General features: G+C 45.9%; 1 protein-coding gene across 1 annotated transcript in view; it reads right to left on the reverse strand.

Moving 5' to 3' along the window:
- The window catches only part of LOC115082294 (DNA ligase 3-like), an 87489-nt gene that overhangs the window by 46421 nt on the left and 20198 nt on the right, over positions 1-20870 (reverse strand). Inside the window, exons 2-3 of the mRNA XM_029586523.1 lie at positions 13401-13988; positions 2032-2175 (exon numbers count right to left, since the gene is read on the reverse strand). Of these exons, the coding sequence (XP_029442383.1) occupies positions 2032-2175; positions 13401-13971 (715 nt within the window). The 5' untranslated portion in view covers positions 13972-13988. The remainder of the gene's footprint in view (positions 1-2031; positions 2176-13400; positions 13989-20870) is intronic.

A 20870-nucleotide genomic window follows, 5' to 3' on the forward strand; every position in this document is an offset into this window, starting at 1 on the left:
TGGGAGCCGGTCTCTGCGCAGGTCTCACAGGCAAAGCAGCACCTTACGGAGACCTAGAAGCCAAAAATGCTTTGTGCATAAGGAGGACAAAATCTAAAGAAAAAGAATCAGGATCAACATCCTGTCCCCCTTGTAAAAAACCCTGGTCCTGATCTAAAGATTCATCAGGACTGGCAGAGACCGGTGACAGCGCTGGGGGATGCAGCCCCTCCCCCATAGCCCTTGCCTGAGCTTCTGCAAAGGTGCTTAAGATGACTGATGTGCCTGCACTGAGGGAAAAAGGGTCAGCACTGAAATCTCGTTGAGCAGGGCGTTTGGGAGCCCCTTGAGGCTCTGGCAATGCTGCAGACCCTGAAAAGGCACTGCCTTCCCCACCAGGTAAGCAGCGGGAGCAAATACCAGCCCTAGAAAGCCGTGTGGTGGATTCACCACATGCCACAAAGATGGCTGTGGCATCGGGGGGGGGGGGGGGGAACAGCCCCAAAAAGTGAAAAACACTGCGTAATTAGTAAAAAACATGGCAATTCCGATGGGGAGGGGTTCTGGATTGCAGCTGACCAAAAAACAAAAAAGATTGAAATTTTTGAAAAATTAAGTCAAAATCAACACGGGGTAAGAGAGGGAATGGACCACCAGTAATCGCTTCCTCAGCTTCTTACCTGACTGGAGCCACGTGGGTTTACCAACCCCAGCTCCTTTAACCTGCTACCAGAGAGGACCCCCGCAGGATCTAACAACCCCCTGGGAGGATTGGGCAATACTCCCCTTTGCAGAAGAACTGTCTTTTATTTTTTAAACTTGCTTGATTCAGAACTTATAGCTAGTTTCTTTTAGATAAATTTAAGGGATAGCCTACACCCCAGAAACAGGGCAAGGCTGCAGGGTTTGCACGACCTCCATGTGCTGGAGACAGAGAAATACTGAAGGGATGCAGGAGGCACACCAGGTTAAGTGAGGGTGCCTTTCAAGATTTTCTCTGTCTCCATCTGCTGGAAGGGAGGCATAACCCATGGTTTGGACTGCTCCAGGTATGTACAGGGAACTGGTATCACCGCAGGAGAGCGGGGCAATCAATTTTCCTTTTTTACATTCTTCTAAATTCTCCTTCTAAGATCTGAAGCAATCCCCAGTAGGGAGATGCACATCCACCATCTGCTGGAGATGGAGAATACCGGCAGGCTGTTGTCACTGCAAGAGTATATATACTGGATGTCAGTTTGCTCTGTCTCCATCTGCTGGTAGAGATGCATAACCCACTAGTACTGGATTCATCTGTCTGGACACTAAGAAAGATGTACAGTGTCCATATATTAGGGGTTAAAAAGAAATAGCTACTTTCACAGACAGAGCTACAGACTTACCCAGCTAGCTGCCCCTTCCCCTTCTACTGTTGTTCAGGCCAACAGTGCTAATGCTGCTTCACTGTTCGGCAGTCCATTAATGGGAAGACCCATTCTCACCTCCTCACTACTGAAGCAACCAGTGCCAGCAATCTTCTTTCCCATTCCCTTCCAGGGCCTCCTTTTCCTATTGGCTGGGTTGCTCAAGAGTCCGGAGGCCATGCCTCCTCTCTGAAAGACCACTGCCAGTATTACCCCTGGCCTGCCCTCCTTGCTTCCTCAGTCACCCCATGCCAATGTCTCTTCACCACTGCGAGTCTGGCCCTATCTCCTCTCTTCCTTGTGCAAATGTCCGGTGCTGGCTTTTCTTCTTCCCATCACTTCACTGCTTATGCAACACCAGTGCTAGTACCCCTTTCTACCTCATCTCCTACCTGAGCAGAAACTATGGTGGCATCTTTTCTTGCCGGTCTTCTCTCTGCACAAGTGCTTGGCGCCAGCTCCTCCTCATACTTTTACCCTACTGCTCACGCACCCTAAGCTTGCAGAAACAGAAAGAGCCATCCAGAGAAATAATTAGGCTATTGACAGTCTCTACTGAACAGATTATATTACAAATCAGCACACATTCACTACATAGTGCCACCAAGAGAACAGAGCATATACTAATGCTACTGCACAATTCTCTCACCTGTGAAGCCAGAAAACTTCTTAGGAGAGGGGCTGGGTGTGGTTGCTGTTATTTTCTGTGGGGAGGTCAGCGTCCCAGAAGGAGAAAGCTTTGTCTGCACTGTAGCCTTTTTCTTTGGTGTGCTTTCCACCTTGGCAGAGAGTTCTGCAGAAAACAAGAAATTAAAGATAGTTTTTACAAAAATCTTTATTTAATGTTGAGGCATGGGAGATCCAGGTTCAGTTATCTTGTCCATCTGAGGCTGAATGGGCCTGTGTGTACCACATACATGGTGCACTCAATCCTGGAGGATAAGAGAAGATAGCTGCAGCTATAGTAGTGGCCCTACAGGCAGAGGATAAACCTCAAAAGGAGATATACCTCAAGCATGCTAAAGTTACATAAGTGATGCCTAGGTACGCCATCTGAGAGATACAGGGTTTGAAGATGGAGGGAGAAAAATGGACAAAAAAAAAAGATAAGCAAAAGATCTCAATGAAACAAAAAAAAGGCTCATCCAATCTACCCATTCTTCTTACCCGTTATAACACTGCAAACACTACTTGACCTTTAGCTTTACCCTTGCATCCATACCATTAGCTGTTATTAGAAAATTCAGCTTGCAATTTCACATTAGATTTCATATATTGCAGTGTACAATTACATGATATATAAGCTGTATGCCTCACTCAATACACACGCTTGCACTACTGCAGAAAATATTAGTTGTGGAACGGCCATCTGGGGGTGGGGAAGTTGCCAATAAACTCACACTTAACCCCATGACCGTGGTCCTTTTTGCCCAGCATCTAAATTAGTCAATCATCAATAAATGGATATAGGTAACCACTGAAAAATGACATTCACAACTTAGGGGCTTTTATAGACAGTAATCTAAATCGCAAGACTCTAAGAGAACCATTTTCATCTTCATTCCATTTGTCACTTAAAACCACATTTCAGTAAATAAGATCTTGCAGCTCCTATCCACATCTCTATGATATCCTGCTTTGACTTTGTATGTTGGCCTTCCACTTAAATTATTACAGCATTCTTAGCCCCTCTCTCAGACTGGGCAAGGAATTTTTTTTTTTTTGGTAAAAGCAAGTTTGCTTACCGTAAACGGTGTTTCCGTAGATAGCAGGATGAATTAGCCTTGCTGTCATGGGAACTGTCAATCAGGGCCCGGGAGGCGGAGCTTTCTAAGGAGGAATCAGAGCTTTGCTCTGTGCGGCTGCGTGCGAGTTCCCGTGCAGGAAACAAATCTCCTCAGTCTCAGGCCGATTCAGTAAAGTCCGCGGGAGAGCGGACGAACGCCTGCTCTCCCGACGCACGCGCCGGCCCTTCGCCAGTGAGCGCGATTCTGTATTTAAATTAGGTGACGCAGTAAAAACGGGGAAAAGGAGGCGCTAGGGACGCTGTCAGCAGGTTTGACAGCCGACGCTCAATTTTGCCGGCGTCTGTTCTCAAGCCCGCTGACAGCCACAGGCTCGGAAACTGGACGCCGGCAAAATTGAGCGTCTGATTTTTGGCCCGACAGCCGCAGGCCGAATTCAAATTTATTTTTTTTTACTTTTCGGGACCTCCGACTTAATATCGCTATGATATTAAGTCGGAGGGTGCACAGAAAAGCAGTTTTTACTGCTTTTCTGTGCACTTTCCCGGCACCAGAAGAAATTAGCGCCGACCTCCTGCCCCTCTACCCGCCCGCAGGTTTGTTTTTCTGATACAGTCTGCCTGAATACATAATTGGCAACTAGATAAATTAGTAATTTGGTAATCCCTTAGGTGTTATCCTCCAAATACATTTGCCAAAATGAGGATTATCCAATGTAACTAATGTGGAGCCTTTATTCTGAAGGAAATTATCTGGAAACTAAGTGCTTGCCCCATTTGCTCAGAACTCTTCCTTGAAAAAGGAGTTGGCTCAAGTTAAAGCTAAATTAGCTTCAATGAAGAAAGTCTCACCCACTCTATATTATTCAGGAATTAATTCCCCATTACCACAGAAAAACCAAAAGTCAAGCAAAAAGAGATTTACAGTGGGCTCAGGTAGGATAAGACCTGTGACTCATAGACACCCATTCTTGACAGCTGTGCAGCACACAAGTCTACCCCACCACTCACACAGGGCATTAATGAACTCAAAAAAACAACAGGATTACAGTGGGCTCTAGTAGATTTAGACCTGTGATGCAGACACACACACTGTATCAAGTGCAGCAAGTACAAAACGCCTTCTCTGTATTAAATACTGAAGATGTTCTTGAGAAAAAGATTGAAGTGTTGTCTGAAAAGAGAAGAAACCCAATGCATACAGAAATTCCAGATCAGTAACCAAAGGAAAAAGCTTATTGTGCTGGATGAATCTGACATCAGAGGCACTAATCTTGCGAAGGGAAAGGGTGAAGTGGATAATAAAAACTCAACTAAAGTCACAAAAGGAGTCCAGGAACAACAGTAACCTGAATGATGAAATCTGGAAAGCTATGTGCACAAATGCTCGTAGTTTGGGCAATAAAATCCCAGATCTGCAAGCCCTAATGGAGGAGGCGGACTTGGACGTTATTGCTGTCACAGAGACATGGTTCACGGAATCACATGATTGGGATACAGCAATACCGGGCTATAACTTGTTAAGGAAGGACAGAGTGGATAAGAAAGGGGGAGGAGTGGCTCTTTATGTCAGAAACAATATCCAAGCATCTGAGCTGCAAGGAATATGGGGCAATGAAGCAGCTTTATGGGCTAACCTAAAAAAAGATGGGGCATCCATTTTTATTGGAGTGGTTTACAGGCCTCCAAACCAAAAGGATGAGCTGGACAGAGATCTGGTTGAAGACATCCAAAAGATGGGAAAGAAGGGAGAAGTGGTGATCGTTGAAGACTTGAATTTGCTGGATGTAGACTGGAGAATCCCATCTGCAGAATCTAACAATAGTAAAGAAATAGTGGATGCCAAGCAAGGAGCTTTGTTCAAACAAATGGTAATGGAACCCACAAGAGAGGGGGCTATACTCGATTTAGTGCTCACTAATGGAGATAATGTCTCTGATGTGCAGGTGGGCGCCCACCTCAGCACCAGTGATTATCATACGGTATGGTTTAATATCACAAAAAGGATACGGAAAAGAAGCACAAAGACCCAAGTTTTGCAGTTCAAAAACACAGACTGATGAAATGGGGAAGTATCTGGAGGAAGAACTAGTAGGCTGGGAGAACGAGATAGACATGGAACAACAATGGACCAAACTAAAAGGAGCAATTACCAAGGCAACTAATCTATATGTTAGGTTTCATTTTTCTTTTTCTTTTCTTTACTTTTCTATCTGGTTCTCAAAGGAGGTGGCTGACAAAATAAAGGCTAAAAGAACAGCGCTCAAGAAATATAAAAGATCCCAAAGGGAGGATAACAAGGAAGAATATCTGGTAGAACTGACGGAGACAAAGAAAGTAATCAAGACAGCAAAAAGTCAAGTGGAAGAAAGGATTGCCAAGGAGGTAAAGAGAGGTGACAAAATATTTTTCAGATACATCAGTGAAAGGAGAAAAGTCCAAAGTGGTATAGTGAAATTGAAAGATGAAAAGGATCAATGTGTGGAGAGAGACGAAGAAATGGCAGAAATATTAAACAAATACTTCAGTTCGGTGTTCACTAAAGAGGACCCTGGAGAAGGACCATCGCTAGTTAACAAGATACTGGAGGGGAATGGAGTAGATGTAACTCCATTTACAGTAGAGAATGTATGGGAAGAGCTGTGGAAACTGAAAGTGGACAAAGCCATGGGGCCTGATGAGGTTCATCCCAGGATACTGAGGGAGCTTAGAGATGTGCTGGCAGGTCCGTTGTGTGACCTGTTCAATAGATCCTTAAAAACGGGAGTGGTGCTGAGTGATTGGAGAAGAGCGGTGGTTGTCCCACTTCACAAGAGTGGAACAGAGAAGAGGCTGATAACTACAGACCGGTCAGCCTCACCTCCGTGGTGGGAAAAGTAATGGAATCACTGTTGAAAGAAAGAATAGTGAACTATCTACAGTCGCGAGAATTGCTGGACTAGAGGCAGCATGGATTCACCAGGGGAAGATCCTGTCAGACAAATCTGATAGACTTTTTTGACTGGGTAACCAAGGAATTGGATCAAGGAAGAGCACTCGATGTCATCTACTTGGATTTCAGCAAGGCTTTTGATACGGTCCCGCACAGAAGACTGGTGAATAAAATGAGAAGCTTAGAGGTGAGTGCCGAGGTGGTGACATGGATTGCAAACTGGTTGACGGACAGAAAACAATGTGTGATGGTAAATGGAACTTACTCTGAAGAGAGCAGTGTTAAGCGGAGTGCTGCAAGGATCGGTGTTGGGACCGGTCCTGTTCAATATCTTTGTGAGCGACATTGCGGATGGGATAGAAGGTAAGGTTTGTCTTTTTGCGGATGACACTAAGATCTGCAACAGAGTGGACATGCCAGAAGGAGTGGAGAGAATGAGACAGGATTTAAGGAAGCTGGAGGAATGGTCGAAGATATGGCAGCTGAGATTCAATGCCAAGAAATGCAGAGTCATGCACATGGGGTGTGGAAATCCGAATGAACTGTATTCGATGGGAGGGGGGGGGAAGGCTGATGTGCACGGAGCAGGAGAGAGACCTTGGGGTGATAATGTCTAATAATCTGAAGTCGGCGAAACAATGTGACAAGGCGATAGCTAAAGCCAGAAGAATGCTGGGCTGCATAGAGAGAGGAATATCGAGTAAGAAAAGGGAAGTGATAATCCCCTTGTACAGGTCCTTGGTGAGGCCTCACCTGGAGTACTGTGTTCAGTTCTGGAGACTGTATCTCTGAAGGGACAGAGACAGGATGGAGGCGGTCCAGAGAAGGGCGACCAAAAAGGTGGATGGTCTTCATCGAATGACTTATGAGGAGAGATTGAAGAATCTAAATATGTACACCCTGGAGGAAAGGAGGAGCAGGGGTGATATGATTCAAACTTTCAGATACTTGAAAGGTTTTAATGATCCAAAGACAACGACAAACCTTTTCCGTTGCAAAAAAAATCAGCAGAACCAGGGGTCACGATTAAAAACTCCAGGGAGGAAGACTCAGAACCAATGTCAGAAAGTATTTCTTCACGGAAAGGGTGGTGGATGTCTGGAATGCCCTTCCGGAGGAAGTGGTGAAGACCAAAACACTGTGGATCCATAAAGTCTAGAGGATGTGAATGAAAAGAAGAGGCAAGGGGTGGCTTGCTTGCGGGAATGACAGCTACTACCTGGAGATTAATATCCTTATTCAATAAACATACACACAGTTAATGCAACTCCAACATTGCTCTATGCTTCAACGGCAAGAGGAAATGTGGAAAAAAGGATTTGCATCCACAAAAAAGCAGGGGAGTAGCTTGCTTGTTACGGCGGTTACTACCCCAAACCAAATAAGCCTGATACTTCACTTTCAATGCACATCCAGCATAGCTCTCTGCTTCAACGGCAGAGAGAATGAAGAAAAGATGATTTATATTCAGCATCAACCAACAAGGAATGAATTACATAGTCTGGGTAAACAAATAAGCATGGGTGTAGTTTGCTTGTTACGGCGGCTACTACCCCGAATCAATTAAGCATGATACATCACTTGGAATACATATCCAGCGCAGCTCACTGCTTCAACAACAGGGGGGAATGAAGTAAAGAGGATTTATATTCAGACAACCAACAAGGACTGAATTGCACAGGCAGGGTAAACAAATGGGAGTAGCTTGCTTATTAAGGCAGTTACTACTCCAAACCAATTAGCTAGATACTTCACTTAGATGCAGCTCCAGCACTGCTGTCTGCATCGATGGAAGGGAATTGGAACCAAAAAGTTACCAATAAGGGCCCAGACCTCAGCGGTCAGAGTAACAGATAAGTATGAAAACAAATAGGTGTGAAAGCTTGCTGGGCAGACTGGATGGGCCGTTTGGTCTTCTTCTGCCGTCACTTCTATGTTTCTATGTTTACCAAGAAGAGTTTGAGGTGGGGACCATGTCTGGCCCTTTCAATGATTTGAAATGCTGGGAAAGGAGAGAGGAAGGGGCAGAGTTCCCAGGGGAGTAGCAAATAGAATTCAGTAAGATTTCTTTATTTCTTCAAACTTAGAAACCTTGCCCCTTGCATCTCCCTACATTCTCCAATAGGGAGAACATAAGAAGTGCCATGAAGCCCAGCATCCTGTCTCGGACAGTGGCCAGTCCAGGCCACAAGTGCCTGGCAGATCCCCAACAGTTCATCTATTTCTTATCTCTCACATCCAGGAATAATTGCTGGTATTCCCAAGTCTACCTGGCTAAAAACTAAATGTTTATTGACTTTCCCCTTCAGGAACTTGTCCGGTTCTCTTTTGAACCCCGCTACATGCTTGTTGCCTTGACCACATCCTCTGGCAACAGATTCCACAGCTTGATTTGTGTGCAGAGTGAAAAGATACATCCTACAATTTGTTTTAAAGCTGCCGGTTGCTAGTATACCATAGAATGCCCCCTAGTCCTAGTATTTGAAAGGGTAAATAACACTGGGCAACAAATTTTCACAAAAGTCATGTTACGGAAATGAAATTAGTCAATTCTTATACATTTCCATGTGCTAAACATGAATGTGACTGTGAAAATGCAAAATTGGCTCTAATTTTTTTGTAATATGCAATAATATAATTACATTTTGAATTGTATGCCAATAGTAGGAGACCTTTGGTTAATACCGTTTGAAAAATGAAGTCATAGACCACGTCTTAGATTTCTTTGCTTGTCTCTTGTACACCTGTTCGGGAGCATCTCTGCGGAGTGTCCAGCAGTAGTCAGCCAGCATGAATATTTCAAATGCTCACCCTTTCTGACTGGGCTTCATATAGTACACTGCTGACGTCAGCTTACTCAGCAGCAGCATGGCAGTAGAACTGCATTGCATCAGAAAATGATGTAATAAACTCTGGATGATGTGTGCATGATGGTATTATGCAATATTACATCATTCTCGGCTTATTTACAGTCTTGGATAAATTTACATGACTAAACATAGAAAGTGAACTATATTAAATATCTTCAAAACGAGCGCCAATAAAAACTTTTCATGGTCATATTCGTGTTCAGCACATCAAGATACTACAGAGTAGGACCTTTTTAGGTCTGTAACACTTTCATTGTTGCCCAGTGTAACCATTCCTTATTTACCCATGATTTTATAAATTTTAATCATGTCCCCTTTCAGACATCCTTTCCAAGCTAAAGAGCCTTAATCTGTTTAGCCTCTCTCTAAAAGGGAGCTTTTGCATCCCCTTTATCATTTGTCACCATTCTCTGAACCTTTTCTATGACCACTGTGTCTTTTTTGAGATGTGGCAACCAAAACTGCACTCAATACCAAGAGGCGGTCGTGCCATGGATCTATAAAAAGGCATTATGATATTCTCAGTTTTATTCTCTATTCCTTTCCAAGTAATTCCTTACATTTAAGTTGCATGTTTGACACTCCCACACACCGAGCCAAAGATTTCAAGTTATTGTCCACAAAGACTCCATGATCTTTTTCCTGGGTAGAGAATCTTAACCCAGAATCATGTGCCTGTAGTTGGGATTATTTTTCCCTAGGTGCATTACTTTGCATGTCCACATTAAATTGATCTGCCATTTAGACGCTCAGTCTCCTAGTCTCACAAGGATCTTCTGCAGCTCTTCGCTATCCGCTTTCTTTTAGACGACGCAAAACAAAATTGTGTGTCATCTGCAAGTTTGGTCACCTTATCTGTCATTCCTTTCTCCAGATCACTTATGAATACGCTAAATAGCACAGGTCCCAATACAGACCCCTGGGGCACTCCACTAATGAACTTTCTCCATTTAGAAAACTATTTAGTCCTACCCTCTGGTAACTTTTGACAAACAATCGACAATAGGACACTGTCTCCAATCACATGATCTCCTAGTTTCCCGAGGAGTCTCATGAAGGACTTTGTCAAATGCCTTCAGAAAATCCAAATACACTGTATCAACCGGTTCACCTTTGCCTGCATGTTTATTTACATATCCAAGTTCATGTTGCTTGTGCAGCTGGAGTTACTTAGACCAAAGTTAGGGAGCATATACCCATTGGTCCTGAGTCCATCTGTCTACACTAAGGAAAACAAAAATTATCAGGTAAGTAATTTCTCCAATCCAGTAAATTGGTAAAGTGTTATGGCTTCAGACCATGCACACTGGTATCCTGCCCAGGGGCTCTGACCTGGGGGGCTTATCCCATATAAACAAAACACAATTACTGGGATTATTCCTGGGGGCTTGAACCCAGGAGCTTATCCCCTACACAGAGAGCCACACACAAACTTGGATTCAGTATGTCACGGTTCCAGGTAAGGAAGTAAGTTTATTTGAGCAATAGAAGGATACAACAAATAAAATCAGATCATACAGAAAATGTAATGGTAGATAACTGCTACGTAGATATAAAAAGCTTACATTTCCAAAGTATCAGCCATACCATCACGTCCAGGGCTCTCTCTCCCCTCTCTCTCTCGCTGTCTCTCCTTATACACTACAAATCGTGAAAGCAATGGTGTTCCCTCCCTCTGAGTTCTTATCAGCTTTCAGACACAGCTGTAGCCTTCATTCTCTCTCTCAGGCTTTAGTATAAGTTAATTGCTTGCTTTCTCATCATAGACTTAGTGTATAATTAAATAAACAGGCTCTTACCTGTTCATAAACATTTCACAGTGCAAGACAGTAAACAGGAGTTCACTCAGAGGTTGGCCTGTGGCCTTCAAACTAGTCTGTGTCTGGGTGAAAAATCCGAATCCATATGGCCTAACCTCTATATACATCCTCAGCAAAAAGTAACAAAAAAAAAAAAGGAGTCCAACATAAGGCAAGACTTCTCTTTGCAAAAATCTTGTGGCTGGATGGATAGCGGGATGGGGTGTTTATGTCTATGTAATATACTCTCACTTACACCCCCATGTACTTTTGTTCCTCCTCTACTTTCTTCCCCTTTCTCATCCCTTTCACCCACCCCTTCTCCCCTCCTCTAACTCCACTCTCTTGCAACATGCCAGATTAATAGTTTAAGCAAAGCCACCCTCTCTAGAGACCCTAATCCAGGGCAAGACACATGAACTTGGTATTTGGGTTATAATAAAGATTTCTGCACTTTGTGCCTCCAAAGCCTGCATCCTTAGGGGATGATGTCCACATTTTCTCTCCACGGCTCCAAAGAGATGGAGGCATGATTGGGTGATCCAGGAACTACCATCCATATGGTTTTTCCTGGCAGCACCGCAGAACCCATGGTTTTGTACCACCAGTGTCCTTCTCCCCATGATCTGCACCGCCCTCCACAGTAACCAAAAACTCCTTATGGCTGTGTTGCAGCTTCCCTCCCTATCCATGGTCTAAGTAGCTCCAGCTGCACAAGCAACACGAACGCCAGCAATATAACACAACCAATCAGTGGTGGCCTTGCATCGGCATGTCCCTTCCACACTGCTCTGATGTGCTGCCGCTTGCACTTCTGACTTCATTTAGCTGAGCTGGCACTTGCGACAGAACGTGCTTGCCACTGCAAGCCAGATCAAGCTCCTTCTGTCATCACTGCTGCAGGCTGGATCAAACTCCTTCTACCATTGCTGCCGGGGGCTGGATGAAATTCAGGCAAGGACCGTGACTAGCCCTCAGGCCATAATTTGGGGTCCCCTGGCTTGAGAAGAAAGTCAAGATAGCAGACTAGAATAGCACTTTTGAGGAGTTTAGATAAAAGGGAGGAGGGAGATAGGACAATAATTAGCAGGGCAGGTAGGGTCCAGTGAAGGCAGCAGGATCAGTTACAATGGAAAGTGACTCAGGATGTGAGAGATGGAAGGGGTGACCCGTGGGAAAGTAGAGCTGAGGAGCTGGGTGGGCATGGGGTCAGCAGAACAAGTAGTGAGTTTGGAAAGGAGAAGATGGGAAGTTCTCTCTACTGTGATTTCAGAGGAGATGATGATAGCAGGGAACAGAAAAATGCGGAGAGGGAGGTGACCTTTTGAAAACTCAAGACTAATTTTGTGAACCATACCATGAAAGTAGTCAGCCATAGCCTGGGCAGAGAGCAAAAGGGAGTGGGAGACAAAAAGCAGTTTGAGGAGGGAATTGAGTATGGCAAAGAGACTGAATTGGAGGCAAGAAAGTTGTCAGATGGATATAGTAGTTTCGCTTGACAACTGCAATAGCAGACTGTAAAAAGCTCATTATGAATTTGAACACGTAAGAATTCAGCATCGGATGACATTTTAGTCAGAGACACTATAGAGCAAGTACAAGAACATAGGAAGCAAATTCTGGGGCTGAGCCAAGGTTGTACAAATAAGGGGCGGGCAAAAGTGTCTAGCAGTGGGGAGTATAGTGTTGTGTGAAGAACCTGCCTCATCAACTAACTCAGAAAATGTAGTAGAGCAGAGGAGAGATGAGATCATAGTGGAGAGGCTACAAGGGTCAATAGAAAACCTGCAAATTTGAGCACAAAAGGTGAAAATACCAAAAAATGAGAGAAACTAGGAGTCTGTCAATGCAGTAGTTTGGACAACTGAAGGGCTCACAAAGCAGAGACTGTGGGTGGAATTCCTGCACATGCTCTGAATGCTGGGTCTGCATCGGCATCAGATGACACCAACCACTGGTTATGGCCGATTTAATCCTGCTTGTTGTCTGAGAAATGACGACTCAGAGCCACTATTTAAAGGGATATTTTTGGACACAGAAAGATATCAGTAGATAAGGCCCACTTGGTCTACCCATTTGTACCTGCTTCCTGTGCTGTCATCTCCCTGCCCATCCTGTTGCCCTGTTTCTCCTGATAAATCTGGCCGTCTTCCTCCTCCTGTATCCATTTTATGATTGATATTTTTTTTGCTCAATTTTTCTACTACACTTTTGGTCAACCTCACTTTGGAATTTACATCAAATTGCACTGCAGAAACCTGTAGTACTGCTTCTTCCACTGGCAGCCAGAACTACAAACAAGAAAAAGGAGCAGGGTGTCAAAAAGCCAGGACGAGTCTGTCTGCATAACTAACTCAAAGGTATTGGGTAAGCAAATAAAAAAAAAACAAAAAACAACACACGCTACAGCTGAAATAGGTTTTACATTTAGTTACAGAAAAGTAGAACCGTGTGCTGGGGGGTCCACAGTTTCAGAATAGCAGGGGATAGCTACAGGGCATACTGGCAGACCTGTATACTGGGGTCTTAGCACTGGAATAAAAAAGGGGATCACAGATCAGGTGAGATGCACTGTCTGAGCAGTATAGGATACAATGGAGCTCACATAGCGCCAATCTGGTTTGGCTTAACTGCTGGCCAGTGCTTTCAGCCTCCTTAAGAGAAGCCACCTACCTTTGATGTGCTGATTTATTACATCCTTCTCAGGATCCTGCAACTCTTCCCAGCCTTCCAGGTCCGTGATGTGTTCAATCTTCTTGGTGGTGGCTCGTGCCTTCTCTAGCTTCTCAAAGATACACTTTACATGGTACCACTCCTTCATGTCCCCCCCAGACTCAGTAAAGGGGTTGGGGACAATCTTTGCGATGCGCACTGCGCCCTTCACGATCTTTTCCTTGCACTTTTTGCAGCCTGCCAAACGCCTGGCATAGTCCACACAGTACCTCTGCTCTGCCATTTCTGCTTGGATGCTGCGGATCCCTCGAGTCCAGGAGCGGGGTGTGTGGGAAAGGGCTAGCTGGGGTGCACGGTTTGTAGAGGTGAGAAGGAGAGGAAAACAACAACAACAACAACTGCGCTTTAGAAACTGGCCTCCCAATAACTGGACCGTGCAGAGGGAGAAGTTTGGGGGAAAGCTGCGGTTCAAAGGCACTAGATCACTCTGTACCAGGGACTGTAATGACCACGCCTTTGGGACATATGTTCTTGAAGCCCGATGAAGCAGCAGCTTGAGAACAGCAGGCATTCAGGTCACCGATATTCCTGACAGATAAGAAAAAAACAAAAACAAAACCAAAAAAAAAAAAATCAGAACTGCATCAACACTGAACACGGTTTATATACTAGGTGGCTTTTAACCATGCTATAAACAATAATGTACACTGGTTTAATTCCCATAATTGTTTCAAATAAGGTTCAACTTTTCAAAAATTGGGCAGCCAAGCAAGATTTTCTAGTCATCAGCTAAAAGTATGAAAAATGTCCTGTTTATGTTTTGGAGGACACTTACAGCTCGATCCAGTATCGTCCGCTCGAGGATTGCCCGTCTGTAACGTGCTCGTAGCGCACAATTCGGGCGCGCAAGGCAGTTCGGCGATAGAGTGTCCAGTTTCACGCGTCCGTATCGCTTCTGAAAACAGACGCATAACCCTTTCCGCACCCGGCATGTAAATGAACGAAAAAGCTGTATAATGAAGGAATTAGCTATTCCCCTGCGATACTGTAACGGGCGCTGATATTATCTCCTCCGTAACCCGCTGTTCTGCCGCGGCCTTAACCTGCTAGTTTACCGCCTCCCCCTAGTAGGAGTTAGTGTAGTGTAGTGTAGGGTAAAAACATTGCTTACCCGCCCTGGTCCCGTCCGGTCTCCTGCAGCCCCGTCCGGACGGGGCTGCAGGAGACCGGACGGGACCAGGGCAAAAAAAAACAAACGAAAAAGTAGCAAGGCTCGGGCCTGCTATGGTAAGTGTAAAAAGTGTAAAAAACAAAAAACCTGTGTGTTATATAAAAAAATAAAACAATTTTAAATACCTGTCGGAGGGCCGTGGGTCCAGGCGGCCGGTGGGCAGCCATCAGCTGCATCCGGTAGTCCCTTCTCCCTTCCTCCCTCCCTCCCCTGCCTGGATGAGCGCCAAAATCGCACGGGCGGGTCGGCAGCGGGGGGGGGGGGGGGGGGCGGCAGCAGGATCCGGGAGCGGCGGGTAGGCAGCAGCGGGGGCCGGGGGGGGCGGGGGGGGGGGGGGGGGGGGGGGGGGGGGGGGCGGCAGCAGGATCCGGGAGCGGCGGGTAGGCAGCAGCGGGGTCCGGGGGTGGCAGCGAGATCCGGGGAGCCAGCAGCGGCAGCATGTTCGATCGCGCAGGCAGGTAGGTGGCAAAGTAAAGATGGCCGCCTGCACGGGAAAATCGTGCAATTGGCCGCTGAAGACGTGACGTCACGACGTTTGGCGTCACGGGGTGTGACGTCACGTCTTCAGCGGCCAATTGCACGATTTTCCCGTGCAGGCGGCCATCTTTACTTTGCCACCTACCTGCCTGCGCGATCGAACATGCTGCCGCTGCTGGCTCCCCGGATCTCGCTGCCACCCCCGGACCCCGCTGCTGCCTACCCGCCGCTCCCGGATCCTGCTGCCGCCCCCCTGCTGCTGCCCCCCCCCCCCCCCCCGCTGCCGCTGCCCCTGCCCCCCCGGACCCCGCTGCTGCCTACCCGCCGCTCCCGGATCCTGCTGCCGCCCCCCCCCCCCCCGCTGCCGACCCGCCCGTGCGATTTTGGCGCTCATCCAGGCAGGGGAGGGAGGGAGGAAGGGAGAAGGGACTACCGGATGCCGCTGATGGCTGCCCGCCGCCCACCGGCCGCCTGGACCCACGGCCCTCCGACAGGTATTTAAAATTGTTTTATTTTTTTATATAACACACAGGTTTTTTGTTTTTTACACTTTTTAAACTTTTTTACACTTCCTGGTGCCTGTCATTTCAAATGTCATTTGAAATGACAGGTACCAGCGCACCCAGGTTACTGTATAGGCGCTGTTACAGCGCCTATACAGTAAAATGGGTTGCGCGGGCATAACCCTTCCCTAACGCTTCACAGCCGCGGCATGCATTTGCATGCGATTAGAGGAGAGTATCGGGGAGTTAGTGAAGAGAACTGTGCGTGCGGGGAGGAAGGGTGCGCCTGACACTACCTCACTGTTTTTACCGCGGCCTTACTGGATCGAGCCGTTAGTTATTACAAGTATAAATTTAAATAATTAAAAACTGCTCTGAAAATGCGTCATCATTCAATAATTCAAAGTATCATATTTCAACAACAATCAAAAAATAAATGTTTTCCTACTTTTGTTGTTCAAACCTTCCAATTTTCCTCTCATCTGTCTTCTGAATGGAATATTTATTTATATTGATGTAATATACAGACTTCCATTGCACAAAGAAGAAATGGATAGAGATTTAATGGATAATACGGAGAAGTTACTAGTTAAGAACATATATGCCATACTGGGTCAGAGCAAGGGTCCATCAAGCCCAGCATCCTGTTTCCAACAGTGGCCAAACCAACAGGCCGATATAGTAAATATCACGGGAGAGCGGGCGAGCGCCTGCTCTCCCGGCACGCGCACAGGCCACTCTCCTATGCACGCGATTCAATAAATACAATTATTCAAATTAGGGTCAGTGGTAAAAAGAAGCGCTAGGGACACTAGCACGTCCTTAGTGCCTCTTTTTGGACAGGAGCGGCGGCTGTCAGCGGGTTTGACAGCAGACGCTCAATTTTGCCGGCGTCTGTTCTCAAACCCGCCGACAGCCATGGGTTCGGAAACCGGACGTCAGCAAAATTGAGCGTCCGGTTTTCAACCTGCGAGCCAATTTAAACATTTTTTTGTTTTTGATAATTTTTAACTTTTGGGACTTCCGACTTAATATCACCATGATATTAAGTCGGAGGGTGCACAGAAAAGCAGTTTTTACTACTTTTCTGTGCACTTTCCCGGTGCCTAGAGAAATTAACACCTACCTTTGGGTAGGCGCTAATTTCTGAAAGTAAAATGTGTGGCTTGGCTGCACATTTTACTTTCTGTATCGCGCGGGAATAACTAATAGGGCCATCAACATGCATTTGCATGTTGCGGGCGCTATTAGTTTCGGGGGGAGGGGGGGGGGTTTGGACTCGCGTTTTCGACGCGCTATTACCCCTTACTGAATAAGGGGTAAAGCTAGCGCGTGCTTGCTCTGACCCAGTATGGCATATATGTTCTAAATTAGTAATTTCTCCATATTATCCATTAAATCTCTATCCATTTCTTCTTTGTGCAATGGAAGTCCACCGGAGTGCACTGTACTGTATCGGTCTGCAAGCTATAAGTACCTAGCAAGTACCCAAACACTAAGTAGATCCCATGCTATTGATGTCACTAATAGCAGAGGCTATGCCCTTAATCAACTTGATTAATAGTTAATGGATTTCTCCTCTAAAAAACTTATCCAAAACTTTTTTAAACCCAGCTACACACCAACTGCACTAACCACATCCTCTGGCAACAAATTCCAGAGCTTAAGTGTGCGTTAAGTGAAAAAGAATTTTCTCCGATTAGTTTTAAATGTGCTACTTGCTAAACTTCATGGAGTGCCCCCTAGTCCTTCTATTATCTGAAAGAGTAAGTAACCAATTTACATCTACCCGTTCTAGGCCTCATGATTTTAATGACCTCTATCATAACCCCCCTCAGCCGTCTCTTCTCCAAGCTGAAGAGTCCTAACTTCTTTAGCCTTTCCTCATAAAGGAGCTGTTCTATCCCCTTTATCATTTTGGTTGCCCTTCTCTGTACCTTCTCCAGTGCAACTATATCTTTTTTGAGATGCGGTGACCAGAATTGTACACAGTATTCAAGGTGCGGTCTCACCATGGAGCAATACAGAGGCGTTATGACATTTTCCATTTTATTCACCATTCCCTTCCTAATAATTCCTAACTTTTTTTTTTTTTTACTGCCGCAGCATACTGAGCCAATTTCAATGTATTATCCACTATGCCGCCTAAATTTTTTTCCTGGGTGGTAACTTCTAATATGGAACCTAACATTGTGTAATTACAGCAAGGGTTATTTTTCCCTTACCTGATAATTTCCTTAGTACAGGCAAGCAAATCCAAAACCAGTAGGTTATGAACCTCTACCAGCAGATGGAGACAGAACAAAGCTGACATCACAGTATATATACCCCTGCGGTGTCATCAGCCCGCCAGAATTCTCTGCAAAAGTTAAGTATGGACAAACTATCAAAACTTGGATTAACAACAGATAATTCCAGCATTCAGCAAACAGGAAAACACTGGATTGATACTTAGCAGTATTCCCTGGAACACACAGCCACACAGGACAACCTTAGCACAACCATTTGGCAGCTAAGGGTGAGAAGTTGGATTCACCTGTTTGTACTAAGGAAAAGGAAATTATCAGGTAAGTAGTACCGTATTTTTCGCTCCTTAAGACGCACCTAGGATTCAGAGGGGGAAAATTAAAAAAAAAAAAAAATGTGCTAAACCGTTCCTGGGCGTCTGATGAAGCAAATTAGGGGAATGCATAAAATTTTTTTTATCCCAATTTCGTTTTCGGTCTACTCCCCAGATCAGAAAATTTTTTTTTATCGTTCTTTCTGTGGGAATCCCCCCCAAATATACCTCAACCCAACCCTTTAAATTCAACTACAAACCCACCCCCCCCCAAGACCTGCCAAAAGTCCCTGGTGGTCCAGCGGGGGTCTGGGAGCGATCTCCTGCACTTGGGCTGTCGGCTGCCAGTAATCAAAATGGCGCCGACGGCCCTTTGCCCTTACTATGTCACAGGGGCTGACCAATGGCACCGGTAGCCCCTGACACACAGAAAGGGCAAAGGGCCATCGGCGCCATTTTGATTACTGGCAGCCAACGGCCCAAGTGCAGGAGATCGCTCCCAGACCCCCGCTGGACCACCAGGGACTTTTGGCAGGTCTTGGGGGGAATGGGGGGGTTGTAGTTAGTTTTTTAGGTTTTTTTTTTTATATTTGCTCCATAAGACACACAGACATTCCCCCCCCACACTTTTGGGGAAAAAAAGTGTGTCTTATGGAGTGAAAAATATGGTAATTTCTCTTTCCTTTCTTAGCATACAGACAGGAGAATCCAAAACCAGTGGGATGTACCAAAGCTACTCCTGAACAGGATGGGAGGCTGCCCACAGACCATTCAAAACAGCATGTGCAAAGGCTGCATCCTCCTGGGCCTGCACATCTAGACGATAATGCCTGGAAAAGGTGTGTAAGGAGGACCATGCAGTAGATTGACAAATGTTGATGGGATACAACAATCTAATGAACTTCGGCCCATGACACTGCCTAAGCCCTAGTGGAATGAGCCCTAACCTGACCAGGCAACAGCCACTCAGCATCCACATACACTGCCATGACTACCTCCTTAATCCAGCGGGCTATTGTAGCCTGCGACACCGGCTCACCATGGTTACTCCCACCATGGAGAATAAACTGCTGGTCTGTCTTTCTGAGAGGCTCAGAAACCTCAAGATATGCCTTTTGACATCCAAGGGCTGTAACAGGCGATATTCCTCGCCATCTCTTGCCCTGTCCAGAGACGGCAGGGAAACAGACTGATTCAAGTGAAAATCAGAGACCACTTTGGCAAAAAGGAAGGAACAGTACACTGCTGTATCACCCCTGGAGTCACTAGTAGGAATGACTCCTGGCAAGACCAGGCTTGTAGTTCGGATAATCGACACGCAGAACAAATTGCCACAAGAAACACTGTTTTTAAGGTCAGTAACCTCAAAGAAAGGTTACACATCAGTCAAAAAGTAGATCCCGGTAAAAAGATCCAAAACCAAGACTCCACAAGGGCACTGGTAACTGCAAGGGAGGACAAAGTTGCTTCACTCCTTTCAAGAAACAGGCTACACCTGGCCGAGTTGACAAGGGCCCACCATTCACCTGACTGCGGAAACAGGCAAGAGTCGCCACCTGTACCTTTAAGACATTAAGGTCCAACCCTTTACTCAATCCATCCTGCAAAAATTCCAAAATGAGCAGAATCTTAACTGAACGAGGAAGAACCTCTTGATCTTCACACCAAGCCTCAAACACTAGCCAAACCCACACATAGGCTAAGGAACTGGAAAAATGTCTTGCTTGTAGCAAAGTGGCAACCACCGCAGTAGAATATCCACATTTCAGCAACTGAACCCTCGCAAGGGCCATACCATAAGAGAAAATCAATTCGGATCTTTGTGAAAAACAGGCCCCTGCCGTAGCAGATTCCTGTGTGCCGGGAACCAGAGGGAAGAGTCCACCAGATGCCATCGCAGAACTGCATACCATGGTCTCCTGGGCCAGTGTGGTGCCACCAGAAGCACCTTCTCCCTATTTCTCGACCCTCTGAACCATTCTGCCCAACATGGGCCACAGGGAAAAAGCATATAGCAGCTTGACCTCTGGCCACTCCTGCATAAGGGCATTGATGCTCAAGGATTTTGGATCTCTCCTGCAACTGAAGAACCACAGAATTGCATTGTGAGAAGTTGCCAGTAGGTCCAGAAAAGGAAGGCTCCAGCGATCCACTATTAGTTGAAATGCCTCATTTGACAATTCCCATTCTCCTGGATCCAGACTGGGTCTGCTGAGAAAGCCTGCTCTTACATTGTATTTTCCTGCAATGTGCAAGGGCTGAGATCTCCTGAAGATGCACTTCCATCTATTCCATAAGTTAGGCTATTTCCTGCAACACTTGCTGACTTCTTGGTTCCTCCCTGCCAATTGTTCCAGAGAGACTCTTCTGTTCCAACACCATTTTGCTACCAGCTCATGATAGTGAGCTCCCCAACCCTGGAGGCTCGCATCTGTCGTGAGTACTAGCCAGTCCGGTGATCTTAGGAAAATCCCCTTAGATTCTCTGCTTTAAATCACCACTGTAGTTGAGAGCAGACCTCCATCGGCAGGTGGAGCCAAATCAAATAGTCTTGAGAGAGTGGGTTCCAACGAGACAGCAGAGTGCGCTGAAGAGAACACATATGCGTCCTCGCCCACGGCACCACCTCCAAGTCACCATGAAGATAGGACCACACTATCGGGGCATATTGTGTTTGTCAATAGACGCACCTGCACCAT

This window comes from Rhinatrema bivittatum, unplaced genomic scaffold (assembly GCF_901001135.1).
Source record: "Rhinatrema bivittatum unplaced genomic scaffold, aRhiBiv1.1, whole genome shotgun sequence".
Lineage (NCBI taxonomy): Eukaryota > Metazoa > Chordata > Amphibia > Gymnophiona > Rhinatrematidae > Rhinatrema > Rhinatrema bivittatum.